The sequence below is a fragment of the Sus scrofa genome, chromosome 15, assembly GCF_054392235.1.
Source record: "Sus scrofa isolate SSC_HxYL_T2T_F1_AM1 chromosome 15, Sscrofa_HxYL_maternal_Yorkshire_Landrace_v2.0, whole genome shotgun sequence".
In the NCBI taxonomy this organism is placed as follows: domain Eukaryota; kingdom Metazoa; phylum Chordata; class Mammalia; order Artiodactyla; family Suidae; genus Sus; species Sus scrofa.
In genome coordinates this window covers 127,099,597-127,112,007 of record NC_139397.1, presented here as the reverse complement: position 1 = coordinate 127,112,007, position 12,411 = coordinate 127,099,597, and the positions used below count along the sequence as shown (strand labels likewise).

At 37.1% G+C, this 12,411-nt stretch overlaps 2 protein-coding genes across 27 annotated transcripts in view; one reads left to right on the top strand and one right to left on the bottom strand.

The window, feature by feature from the left end:
• The window catches only part of KANSL1L (KAT8 regulatory NSL complex subunit 1 like), a 579,301-nt gene extending 574,592 nt beyond the window's left edge, over positions 1-4,709 (top strand). For all 24 annotated transcript variants that reach the window (XR_014829251.1, XM_084998982.1, XM_084998984.1 and 21 more), the window contains 3 exons: positions 987-1,099; positions 2,266-2,431; positions 3,207-4,709. Coding sequence is in view for 23 of the 24 variants with exons in the window: in XM_084998982.1 (XP_084855108.1) it covers positions 987-1,099; positions 2,266-2,431; positions 3,207-3,437 (510 nt within the window). In the remaining variant the exon portion in view is untranslated. The remainder of the gene's footprint in view (positions 1-986; positions 1,100-2,265; positions 2,432-3,206) is intronic.
• The window catches only part of RPE (ribulose-5-phosphate-3-epimerase), a 19,467-nt gene continuing 10,165 nt past the window's right edge, over positions 3,110-12,411 (bottom strand). For all 3 annotated transcript variants that reach the window (XM_003133629.5, XM_013984453.3, XM_013984455.3), the window contains 4 exons: positions 9,657-9,796; positions 8,699-8,833; positions 8,050-8,136; positions 3,110-6,482 (listed from right to left, as the gene is read on the bottom strand). In XM_003133629.5, the coding sequence (XP_003133677.1) occupies positions 6,360-6,482; positions 8,050-8,136; positions 8,699-8,833; positions 9,657-9,796 (485 nt within the window). In that variant the 3' untranslated portion in view covers positions 3,110-6,359. The remainder of the gene's footprint in view (positions 6,483-8,049; positions 8,137-8,698; positions 8,834-9,656; positions 9,797-12,411) is intronic.

Here is a 12,411-nt window from a genome sequence, read left to right as displayed (position 1 = left end):
GAAGAAAAACAAATCTTAGGAACAAATTGCTTTTGAATTTAGAACATTTTGGACTTTAGAAAAGTAATGTACATCTGAAGGTCCTGAGTTTGAACCTTAGTGAGGGCACTGAAAAAAAAAGAAAAGTAATGTAATACATATAGGGAGTCTAGAACAGGTCTCATAATCAAATATTAATGTTTCTACAGTGAAATATTTATAAGAAGCAGAATAGCCTCACATCATTTCAGATCAGGCAGTGTCACCAAATGAATTATAAAAGTGTGTTTGTTTAGATTGTTGGAATTTCAGGAAAGGGACTGTGGACTTGTATGGATTAAAACTTACATTAAGACAAGAAAAATTATGGGAAAAAATACCATATAACCAAACTGATTCCAATGGGGTGGTCTATAGTATATACTCCATGAGGGGGAATCAATACAAAGTTTTGAAGGAATAAAGCATGAAGAATATTTTAAGAGAAAGCACTGTGAACCTATATGGTACCTTTAAGTATTTTAGGGAAGTCTTCAAATATGACCAACAGTAAATGTTTTCGGGAGTTCCCGTCGTGGCACAGTGGTTAACGAATCTGACTAGTAACCATGAGGTTGTGGGTTCTATCCCTGCCCTTGCTCAGTGGGTTAAGGATCTGGCATTGCTGTAAGCTGTGGTGTGGGTCACAGATGCAGCTCAGATCCAGTGTTGCTGTGGCTCTGGTGTAGGCTGGTGGCCACAGCTCCGATGAGACCCCTAGCCTGGGAACCTCCATATGCTGTGGGAGCAGCTCAATAAAAGGCAAAAAGACCAAAAAAAAAAAGTAAAAGTTTTCAACTCCCTCTTTTTAGATATTTGAATCTTTTCTCACTAACATTCATTCTCACGACTCAGGCGGTTACTTATTTTGGAGTTTTCTTCCTATTGTTCTCTTGATGAGGAACTTTGACACCAGTTCTCATATTTCAGAATGTTTCTGATAAAAGCAAAACTTTAATTAATTCCAGATAGAAGATCTCTCGGATGAAGTCTTCTCCCTAAGACACAAAAAATATGAAGAGAGAGAGCAAGCCAGATGGTCACTATGGGAGCAAAGCAAGTGGCACAGAAGAAACAGCAGGCAGGTGTTGTGAATTTAAACCCCAAAATCATGGAATCCACGTGGAATCTATAATAATTCTGAGTGAATGATGAGGGAGACCACTAAAAAGGAAAACATACTTATAACATCAGCTGTTTGTGTGCTCAAAGTGAAACACTACATATACTAAGCTTACCTTCAAATTATATTCAGGCTAATTACATAACAGTGAAAAGTTGTGTATTTTACTCCACACTATTTCTCAGTGTCAGCCTCAGTAACATATTTAAATGGGCAAGTAATGTGAAAATTCTCCTTAGATAAAGTCGGTCATTTCAGGGTACTGTAATGGTGGATCCAACACTAGGGATTAGAATCAGGGTACCACTTCAAAAAATGTTTCTCCTAAAAAGAAACAAAGCAAAAAACAAAAACAAAACCAAAAAACAACCCTCAAGAAACCTATCTAGTTTAAAAAGCAAATAATCTAAAATATCTAAAATACTTTGAACATAACTTTGAGGGGAGGGGGAATAAATCCTAAAAATATAATTAGTAATCATCTATTTGAGAAAATCTCTGGTATTTTATATTTACATTGGGCTTTTTTTTAATATAGCCAAAATCAAATAATAAGATCATGTTGAAATCTGGTAGCACTTGAGTGTGGTACATCTCTCAGTCATTTAGTATTGTTAAAACACATTTCTCTGCTAAGGTCTCAAGATATCCAGATTTGCATAGATTCTTATTCCAAGAGTTATCCTAACATATGAGATTCGATTCTCATCTTTCCCCACATTCCAAATATATAACTTTATAGAAGTACAGAGAAAAATGTGAATCGAGTCCTTCATGGTTGACACTACAGTAATCATAAAATACTCTGGGAACTCAGACTGTAAGGGTCAAGTAACAATTTTTTCTTTTTTTCTGGGGTGGGGGGGAGAAAGGGAAAGCAAACCAAAAGCTCTAACAAAACAAAACTGCTATAATAATTTGGCAAAAAATTTCATAAAATACTATTTAAGTCTTTGAGATGTAAGGATAATAATATCAAGATCAACAGATGAATTCTTAAAAATCTTTCAGGCAGAGTTGTTTAAAGAAAAGCTACCAAGTTAAACTGACTTAAGGACACCTTGGGTTGTTCATAAAATGTTAAGACCTCAACAAATAAATATTTTTCTTGATTTTCTTGCTAGAGCTTACAGTAAAAATGCTGAAGGACAGGACTTGCTTGTGAAGGAATACCCTCATGACCTTGGCGGAGGGCAGATCTGTGCTGAGAGTCCCGCCGAGCCTCCCTCGGAGAGCCAGGACCTGAGTGCACATGGCTCACCTTCACTAAGTGAAAGTCAAGAGATCAAGGTAAGTCTCTTATACATAACTAGGTAAACTGACTCTAAATTGACTTTAAGCAATTGCCTGTTGCTAGTTAAGGATTCTATCATTACCTACCAAATTCTGTCCACCAGTCCAGTAGAGAATGCTAGGTATAGGAATGTGTCTCCCAGCATTCTAGTTCCATCACTAACTATAGACAGTTCTCTACCTTTTTATGTAACACATCAATACCTAATTCTACCTATTCACTTCATCACAAATCAAACTGGATTAAAGAGAATAACACCTGGCACATAGTAAATGTTAAAATTTCTCTTCCCCTTATAAAAGATTTTTACATGTCTCCCATACGTCCAGTTCTAACCTGCTTTCTAACACTTCGTCTATAAAGCTCTTGCACTTTATAAGTAGGTGTTGGAAAAGAACCATATCTAGGATTGAGAGAGTAGAGAGTACAGAAATTAATAGGCAAAGTCATATTAAGTTCAAGGAAAGCAAAGTCAATAGGTGTCTATAATGATGACGGGATGAAGACAGAGAGATCACAGTAGAAGGTCTAACACTTTTAACAGGCCTTCCCCAAAGTACTCCTAGGCTGAAAATGCAGACCAGTGCCCTAATGGCCACGTGTCCCTCTTTGTGCAAGAGGCAAAGTGCAACAATAATCCCCAAAGATCCCTAAATAATCCTCAGTACATTCCATTTTGCTATATACTTTGTACTTTTATGAACAATGGTTATTACAAAATTGATATCTACAGATTACATATTAGTTGAAACTTATGTTTTTCTCTTTCAGTCTCTGTGGTGGGAACGACGAGCTTTTCCACTGAAGGATGAAGACACAGAAGCCTTATTATGCCAAGATGAAAAAAATGATCAGATTAAAAGATCAAGCCCAGCTTTCCATGGTGAAGTCTTCTGTACCAGTGCACCAGAGAATGGCCACCATCCAAAAAGGCAGGCAGATGGCATAGAAGAGTACAATATCCTTGGTCTAGGACTTACTCATGTTAAAAAATATAGGTGACAGGGAACAGGTTTAGAAAACTATGCAACTGAATAGGAAAATAGGAGGAAAAAAACAAGCCCTGTTCTCCACCCACCCCCCCACAATTCCAGAGTCAGAGCATGTAGTGCATGTATTAATCTTTCATGCTGTTTATGAAACAGACAAGTTACACCTTATGTTCCTTCTTGAACCACAGGAGTAACTAGCTTTTCACCTACAGACAAGTGCTAGTCATTTGTATTTTATGATGCAAATCACAAGCACCAAAAAATTAACTGCTGCAATTTGATGTCAAATCACATTACTGGCTAAATAACTCTTATACTTTATACCCACACATAATACACACATACCTGTGCACTAAATGATAGCTCTTCCATTCCACTTGAAAAATGCATGTTATGTACTACCCCATGAAATATAAGCTGCACTATAAGGAAAGCAGCACAGGTTTCCAAAGGTAATGGACATCTAAAAGTCTTGACTATGGAGAAGGAATTTTTTAAAAAAAATGTTTAACCAAGAGAAATTATTTACGGAAATTTCTATACCAGATAACACAATTCTCTTTTATTTGAAATCACTGGTATCTGTTGGGTTAAACACAGGTTATTTTCTATTCACTTCTAACAGAATAAGAAAAGCAATGGGTTAAGTATTGGTGTATTTTAAAACTCAACCTGAGTTGTACCTATTTTATGTATCTCATGAAGAGAAAATGCCCTACTTAAGCAACAAACAGGAAATTCCTGTTGGTATATTATTGTACTTCTGGTTAATTTGGTCATTCCTTACAATTGCTTATTCTTTTCAAATAAGGATCTGTTCTTACTTGCATCCTAAATTGAGATTTAAAATTCTCAAAAGGTTAACGCTTCAATATTGAACACTGGAGTGTACATTAAGAAAAATTCCTTTGACGCTATTACATGATTTTTTTCTATGTAAAAATTTGGACAATTTATATGACTCGCTTTTTCTCATGTAAAAAAAGGTTATTCAAGTTGTAGTACCCATATAACTGACAATCCTAGCCATCTGGTCTAATCTGGGGGATCTGACACTAAGTTTTTGTTAAGGATTGGAAATTACACTAGTCTCTTTAAAGAAGGAAAAAAATTTCCAATTCAATACTGACAAATTTTTGCTTGTAGTTTTACTGTACATTTGTGTTTAAAAAAACAAAAGCCAGAACAAACCCAAGTTGTCCAGGCAAATAAATTCATATCTTTTGTCATGTCTGATATTATAATCTTCTATGTAAGTTTTTTAATTAAAGTTATTTCTATATGCCCTGTGTTGTCTGATTTGATTAAATATCATCTATGTCACAAGCTTTTCCTAAGCCAAAATAAAGATTATGAAATAAATTTTTATCTTGTAACACAGAAAAAGGCAAGCCAGCTGTACTCTATGCATAAGTGTTAACATTCTTATTTTTCAAAACTCATAGTGGCCTGAAAACGTTTAATGATACCGGTCCTATTATTTCCTTCCATGTGTATTACTGCACAGCAAGAGTATTTACAGAAATGAAGTAGCTATACATATCTGTTACTGAAGTATAATCTGGGACACAATCGTAAATATTTAGTTTATGAATTAACTCTGTTCCCAGCCTACCTGGTCTTCCTTGGATAAGTAAAATATACATCCTTAGGGTCAAGATCCGCAGTTGCAGAATAGTCTCAGCCATCTGGTTTTGCTACAGGGTAAAGTTAGTTAGAATGGAAATAAATAAGACAATGTTAAGTAAAGGAAGGTTCCTTTGCTTAATCCACTTCCTCAGGGCTCCATTTGTAAAGCGAGTACAGACCAGAAATACTTTACTGGATCCTTTCCATGGTGCCAGCCTAGGACTAATCTGTAAGTTTAATGAAACTGTAACAATGTACTTTATAAAACATTAACTTATATAATGATAAGCTGCTTTGTATTGAGCATCTAATTCTACTATCCTACAATTCCAGGAATAGTAGTGGAAGCTTTACATATATAACAGTATCTCTTAATCCTTAACACAACCCTGCACTGTTGTTATAATTACACCCAAAGTATAAATCAGTTAACAGAAACTCAAAGAGGTTGGATGATTTGCTTTGCTATGGTCAAACAGTTATAAAGGGGAAGAGTTAGGATTTAACTTAATATTACTTCCAAGTAGAGACTTTCCTTTCCTTTCCGCACAGAGCTAGCAAAACCTTTTCTGTCCTTAAGAACAGTGCGTACGATTAAGAAAAAAGTGGAGAGAGGGTAGGGGGGAAGGAGAAGGAACCACTGAATAACCTGTCTCTCCAGCAGAGCTAACAAAGAAGACACCCTGATGAAACTTGTGCTTGTATTTTAGAACAGACAACCTGAAAAATCCCTGGGCTTCATAATACATTGTTTTTAATCTACTAAATACAAGGTGCAAAGTAAAAAATAGATGTTTTAGAAGCTAGAAGAGTAAGGTATGCCATTCTAGCCAGACCCAAACTTATTCATCACGCACATACACAAATCAAAAATGACACGAAACAGTAAAAACATAAGGCGTTCCTTTGCTTTTGGGAAGCAGCCAAGAAACAACAGAAAATTTTTTTTAGAAAATCAGAAAAAACATTTTTTTCATAGTAGCTAATATGCCTTCCTTAGGCATTAAGACATTTCTGTTGATAATTTTCCATAATACAGTCATATTTTTACTCTTTATAAAAATCAAATCTCCCAGTAAAAATGGTATTTTACCACACTAATTTTTAAATTCCATCACTAAAAATGTAGTTATACACACCAACTTCTAACCTCTTGGAACATTCTGCATAATGGATTTCAGTCACTGGAATGAATAATTGCTCAGAAAAGCAGTACTGCCTCCACTGTGGTATGATTTGGTTGTCAATATTCTTGTTTTCCAGTAAAGATATCTCATGAGCAGCAACTGGACTCCTTGAGGTTTCACCGATCAAGAGAACGTTTCTGAGCAGCTTCTGAGCAAACATTTCTTAACAGGTTGATCACGGATCTGGGGTCTTCACTCCTCATAATGGCACTGCCAGACACAATCATGTTAGCTCCTGCCTGGAAGAAGCAAAAACTTAGATTATGCCTCACTGGAAGATGCAGAAAAACCTAAACCAGAATTCTTGGACTAGAGTTTGTACCCTTACAGCTGGCAGTCTGCACTTTAACTGTACAAAAGCTACCTTGAGATGAACATACTTAAGCAACTAGTTCAATAAAAAAGAAGCTACAATGCTTAAATGAGGATGTGAAATTATTTTTAAAGGTGTCTAAGGAGTCTACTTATGTTTTGGTAATCACCTATAAAGAAGCTAAACTGTACCTTTGCTAAGATTTATATAAGGTTAAAAACCTGTAATTTTTGACTTTACTAAGGTTTTCCCCATATATACCAGGGCCCCCACTGGTTCTAAAAAATCAATTTTTTCACCTTTGAATTATATATAGGTACTCTCAGAGAAAAATTATTGTTACAATGTGAAACAATCCATAAAGCAGGGCAACATTAAATAATTTCTCATCTTGATGTCAAAAAGAATGAATGGAACATCTTTCTATGTGTGTTTCACTGCATTCCAGAAGGTGACTTGAAATCAAAGAGTAAAAGCAAATAAGGTGAGTCCAAATCTATCCCTCAGCTTCCTAGGATTCAACTCAAGAAAGGAAATCCAGCCTATTCTGTGATTCAGGGCTAAAAGAAAGGGGGGACTACCAAGGAACGCTAAAGCTGAGGAAAGTTTCTCTGAGACACTGTCACACTAAGATACAATGCACTGCATTTCTAACAATATTCCCCAAAAAAGGAAACATGAGTTTTACAGGGTCACTTAATGTAAGCAGAAACAGCATTAATGACAAAGCACGGTTCAGGAAAAAAGAATTCCACAAGGGGACAAAGGATATATGCTCACTAATCATCTGACCAGTGCCTCCTCCATACTGATCACAGCCAAGCTTGGTAAGTAGCAAGCAGAAAAGTATTTATACTGAACACTGAAAGTGAAGATTGGACCGTGCTGCCTAATAAAAAGCAGGCCACATAAACTTCAATCACCCGCAGTGCTATAGGGAGGACTGGCATTCTCTTATGAAGGTCAGGAGCCCAGCTCAGCTTGGCTAGCTACTTGGAAAAAACTCATCCCACCTCTGCAGGGAGGGTCAGAGATATCCAGAGATCGGATCTAGATTTTCATCAGAAATGGTTCTAGACAGTTCTTGCAAGGGACAAGCTGGTAGCTAATACACCTAAGTTCCACTGAATAATGATTTTTTTTCCTTTCATAAGCATGTATGTTTTCTTTCCCTATTTTGGGAAACTGTCTCACTTCAAAGCCCTGGAACTTAATGATCTTCCACAGGCTGGCATTCAGTGTATTCCTTTTCAAAGAATCTTTTCATCATTACTGAGATAACTGGGACTTATTATTTAATGATTATGTGATTTTATAATACTCACTTATTGCTCTTTATTTTCCTAGTTTTACTTCTAAACAAAAACAAACAAACAAAAAAACTTTTCCAAGAAAGAAAGGCTATATAGGAAATGTACGGGAAATCTCTTTGGCAGACAAGACCTGTCCTGGCCTTACATCTGATGGGAAACTGGTCTCGGCAGCAGTCTCACCTCTGCACATTTATGGATGGTGTCAGGACCTACTCCACCATCAACCTCTATGTCCAAAGACGGGAACTGGGTCCTCAACCAGTGAACCTAGATATATACAAGCAAGTAAGTGACTCCTAAGTAGATACGCAGAGGGAAAAACAGCAAATAAACATAAATCAAATAGCTAATGTCAGCCACTAAAATATGACCCCAAATATTTCACACAACAACTTTGTATCATTACAAATTATGACTGGGAAAAACCACCCTTTTAATATACTGAAACAAACTAAGTTTTATAAAAGCAAGCTTTGTTCTGTTTGGCAAATGGTATTAAATTCGTCATGGCTTTGCAGAAATAAACTTCATAGAAATAAAAACAAAACCCTCAACGGTCAACAAAAACTCCCAAGAGATCTAAAGGTCACAGAGATACATTTTTGTTTTTGTTTTTAAATTTCAACACTAAGATGTACTATCTTCTCTGATTTCCAAACCTAAATCTCATACAGCTTTTCCCATACTGCCCCCTCCAATCAGGTGTAGGCACCCCCATCTCCCCACCTTCAGGACAGGACATAATTAAATATACAAGTAGACCAATATATGCTTACTGAATGAACATACACAATAAAAGCCTTACCCCAGAATCAAATACTTCTTTTACCTTTGGCATCATATCTTCCATGAATTTCTGCCCTCCAAACCCAGGTTCCACTGTCATAACCAAGGCCATATCTATTTGGTTAGCCCATGGTGCCAAATATTCAACTGTAGTTCCTGGTTTAATAGCAAGGCCAACCTGTAACAGACAGATTTGCTGTATCACATCAATTATTATTTCTATGTTATTTTATTGTGGCATATTAGGCCCAATAGAGAGGTCTAGTCTTAAAAAACAGAATACATACATAAATGGAATACATAAACTGTTCAGACTGTAACTTTTTAAAAATAAAATCAACAAGCATATCAAATATAAATGTTTCTATAAGATAGTAAATTTCAGAAAACATAGTGGAATATATTAGCCTTATCTGACAAACATGTTATACTTGGGCTTCAAAGCTGAAAAACAGGAGATCCCGCTATAGCACAACAGGATCAGCAGTGTCTCTGCAGCATCAGGACAAAGGTTCAATTCCCAGACACAGCACAGTGGGTTAAAGGATCTAGCACTGCTGTGGCAGAGGTCACAATTGTGGCTCAGATTGGGAACTCCATATGCCACGGGCAGCCAAAAAAGAAAAAAAAAAAAAAAGGGAAGGGCGAGGAGTTCCCACTGTGGCATAGCAGAGACGAATCCGACCAGTATCCATGAGGATGGGGGTTCATTCCCTGGCCTCACTCAGTGGGTTAAGGATCCCGCGTTGCCATGAGCTGTTGTATAGGTCACACACATGGCTTGGGTCCCATGTTGCTGTGCCTGTGGTGTAGGCTGGCAGCTGTAGCTCTGATTCAAGCCCTAGCCTGGGAACTTCCACATACTGCAGATGGAGCCCCCCCAAAAGTGAAAACTGAGGAACAGCTGCCTAAATCCAGTCTTCTCTACTTGTCATTTCGGATGTTCCACTGAATCTTCCCAACTTTGAGAGTAAATAGTGCTGTCACTGCTGACCTCTCACCTTCATTCCATTCTCCCGAATGTCTTTAATCAAAGCCCCGGGGTTCTCAGTAGCCTCAAGATGAAAGGTATATTGATTGGCTCCTGCTACAGCCATTGGCTTTACCCACTGTTCCGGCCTGGACACCATCATGTGCATGTCTAGAGAGAAAAGATATATCAAGTATTATGAAAAGGAAAATAACTGGTTCATATTACTGAAGTCAGCCTGAGCTTTTGCTATTTCAGATACTAACTCTTCTGGCATCACAATAATTTCTAAATAGTTACACTTCTTTGGTTGTTGTTTTTGTTTTGTTTTGTTTTTGGCTGTGCCCAGGGCATGTGGAAGTTCCTGGGCCAGGGATCAAACCCACACCACAACAGCGACCCGAGGCACTGCAATGACAATGCTGTATCCTTAACCTTCTGAGCCACACCAGAACACTGAAATAGCTACACTTCTGTATAGCTAGCCTCTCGTTATCCTAGTGTTAATGTTTTGGTTAAATTTATTTACCAAAAAAAAAAAAATTTTTTTTTTTTGCTACAAAAAGCTCACGGTGCTGTTTATGAAAAACAGTAACTAGAAATCAGAAAATCTACATCCAGGTCCAGGAAATGCCATTTTAAAAACTTAAAGAAGTCATATTATCTATGTGGACTGGCTTTCTCATTTACAAAATTAAAAAGCTAAATTAAGTGACTCTTCCACCAACATTTTATTTGAGCACTTGCCCCATCAGTAACTGGGGTTAGAGCAAAAACCAAACAAAAATCTCTGCTATCACAAGAATTACATGCTTAGCACAAAGAAAATGAGTGAATGCAATACACCCTAGGCTGGCAGTAAATAAGGTTAGTGTGGCTTGGGTGAGGAAGCACTGGGGAGAGAAGATGGGTCAAAGAAGCACGAGATAAGGAGAGTATAGAGGTCTAGAGGCCATCAGGTTTTATTCCAAATGACACAGAGCAAACACTGCAGGGTTTTGAGTACAGAAGTGACAAGATCCAACTTAGAAGAAGGCCAAGGCAATAACCCAGATGAAAAGTGATGATGGCAGCAACTGAGGACAGAGAGCAGTGCTGGGGATCCTGGGTCTGTTCTGAAGATTCTGAAGGCAGAACAGGGGCTGCTGTGATCAGATGTGCAGACTGAAAGGATGGTACAAGGATGTGGGACTGTGGCATAAGAAGAGAAGGGCCATCAACTGAGAGGCAGACAACTGCAAGAGGAGAGGAATAGGCTTAGAGGGAACAATATGTTAACCAGAAGCCCAGCATGTGTCCTAATTCTAAAGCTCGAATCACATAAATATGTTAGGGGAGAAATGGGCATGGCCTTCTTAAAGGCTTTGACTCATAACAGAATTTCATAAGAAGGAGAGGGCAGCTTAAGAGAAAGGAAGAAATAATGCCATGAAGAAGAAAACAGTAAACACTCCTGTGCCAAAGAAACGGTTCTGAGGAGAGTCTTGAGCTTTTTTACGTTTTGTTAGAGGAAGCACATTTCTACTGTAGCAAAGCTTTATTAAAGAAAAAAAAAATTCTAATATTCTAGAACTCAGTAACTAAGATTACAAAATGCAATAAAGCTTTGAAAAATCTCAGGGCAACAGGGTATACAGTCTGACTAATGAAGCCAATATTTTATTAAGGTTTGGATTTCTAAACTAATAAAAGTAACAAAGTAGAACATATTTTAATAGGAGAAACTTTGTTTTTAAAAGATAAACCCAATTTGGTGTTTCTTCCTTTGTATTATAAACAAGAAAAACTCAATCTGGTTTAAAAGATCAAGTTTACTCATTCCTTAAGTTACCAGACCGCTAAGTCATCCCTATTTAATCCTGAGCATGCAGTAACCACTAGCAACCCTCACTGGACATTTTCCAGTGTCTGGGGAATCAATGGTTCAGCGAAGCTGCCTGTAATTAACATACTGAGGTCAGCAGGTCTCAAATGTTCTATTATCAGACTCCCTTTGCACTCTTAAAAGTTAATAAAGACACCCCAAGTTGATGTGGGTTATATTTATCAATAATTAATGTATTAGAGACTCAGACTAAAAAAAACTTAATATCTACTTAGTAATTTACTTAAAAAAAATAGGTGTGTTACATGTTAATTATTTTATATTTTTACAAGTCTCTACGTCTGGCTTACCAGAAGATATCCGTATTCTCGCATCTGCTCTGCATTCAATCTGTTGCAATATGTTGTTATATGAAGGGAAAAAAGTGCATAGAAAAGGGAGGAGTACCCACTTCCAAAGCCTGTTCAATTAAGTGTGGCTATCCTTCTATTTCTATCCCCAAACCTCCAAAGCAGTACTTTTAGAAAGGCTAGCAGCAATGCAGAATCTGTAAACCTACCAGTGACATTTTTGTACTTTGTTACACTTACATTTTTTAAATGGATCCTTTAAGTACTACTGGTTCACCAAGTTACACACATCTTCCAAATAGTGACACATTTCATTATATACATCCAAAACCCACACTTATTAATATCACCACAGATCTTATCAGAAAAGCTTTAAGTACAGGAAATCTATTAGGCTCACAGCAGCAGATACAAGCTTTCCAAAATTCCAATTTTCACTTGCAAACTCTATCAGTGGCAATGAGAACTGATGAACTATTTTCCTTGAAATGACAGGCTCACTTAGTTAATTTTTTTTTTTTTTCTTTTGCCATGGTATGCAGAGGCTTACCATGAATCTCTGTTCCCAGACTAAGGATTGAACCCAGGCTGGAGCAGTGAAAGCACCAAGT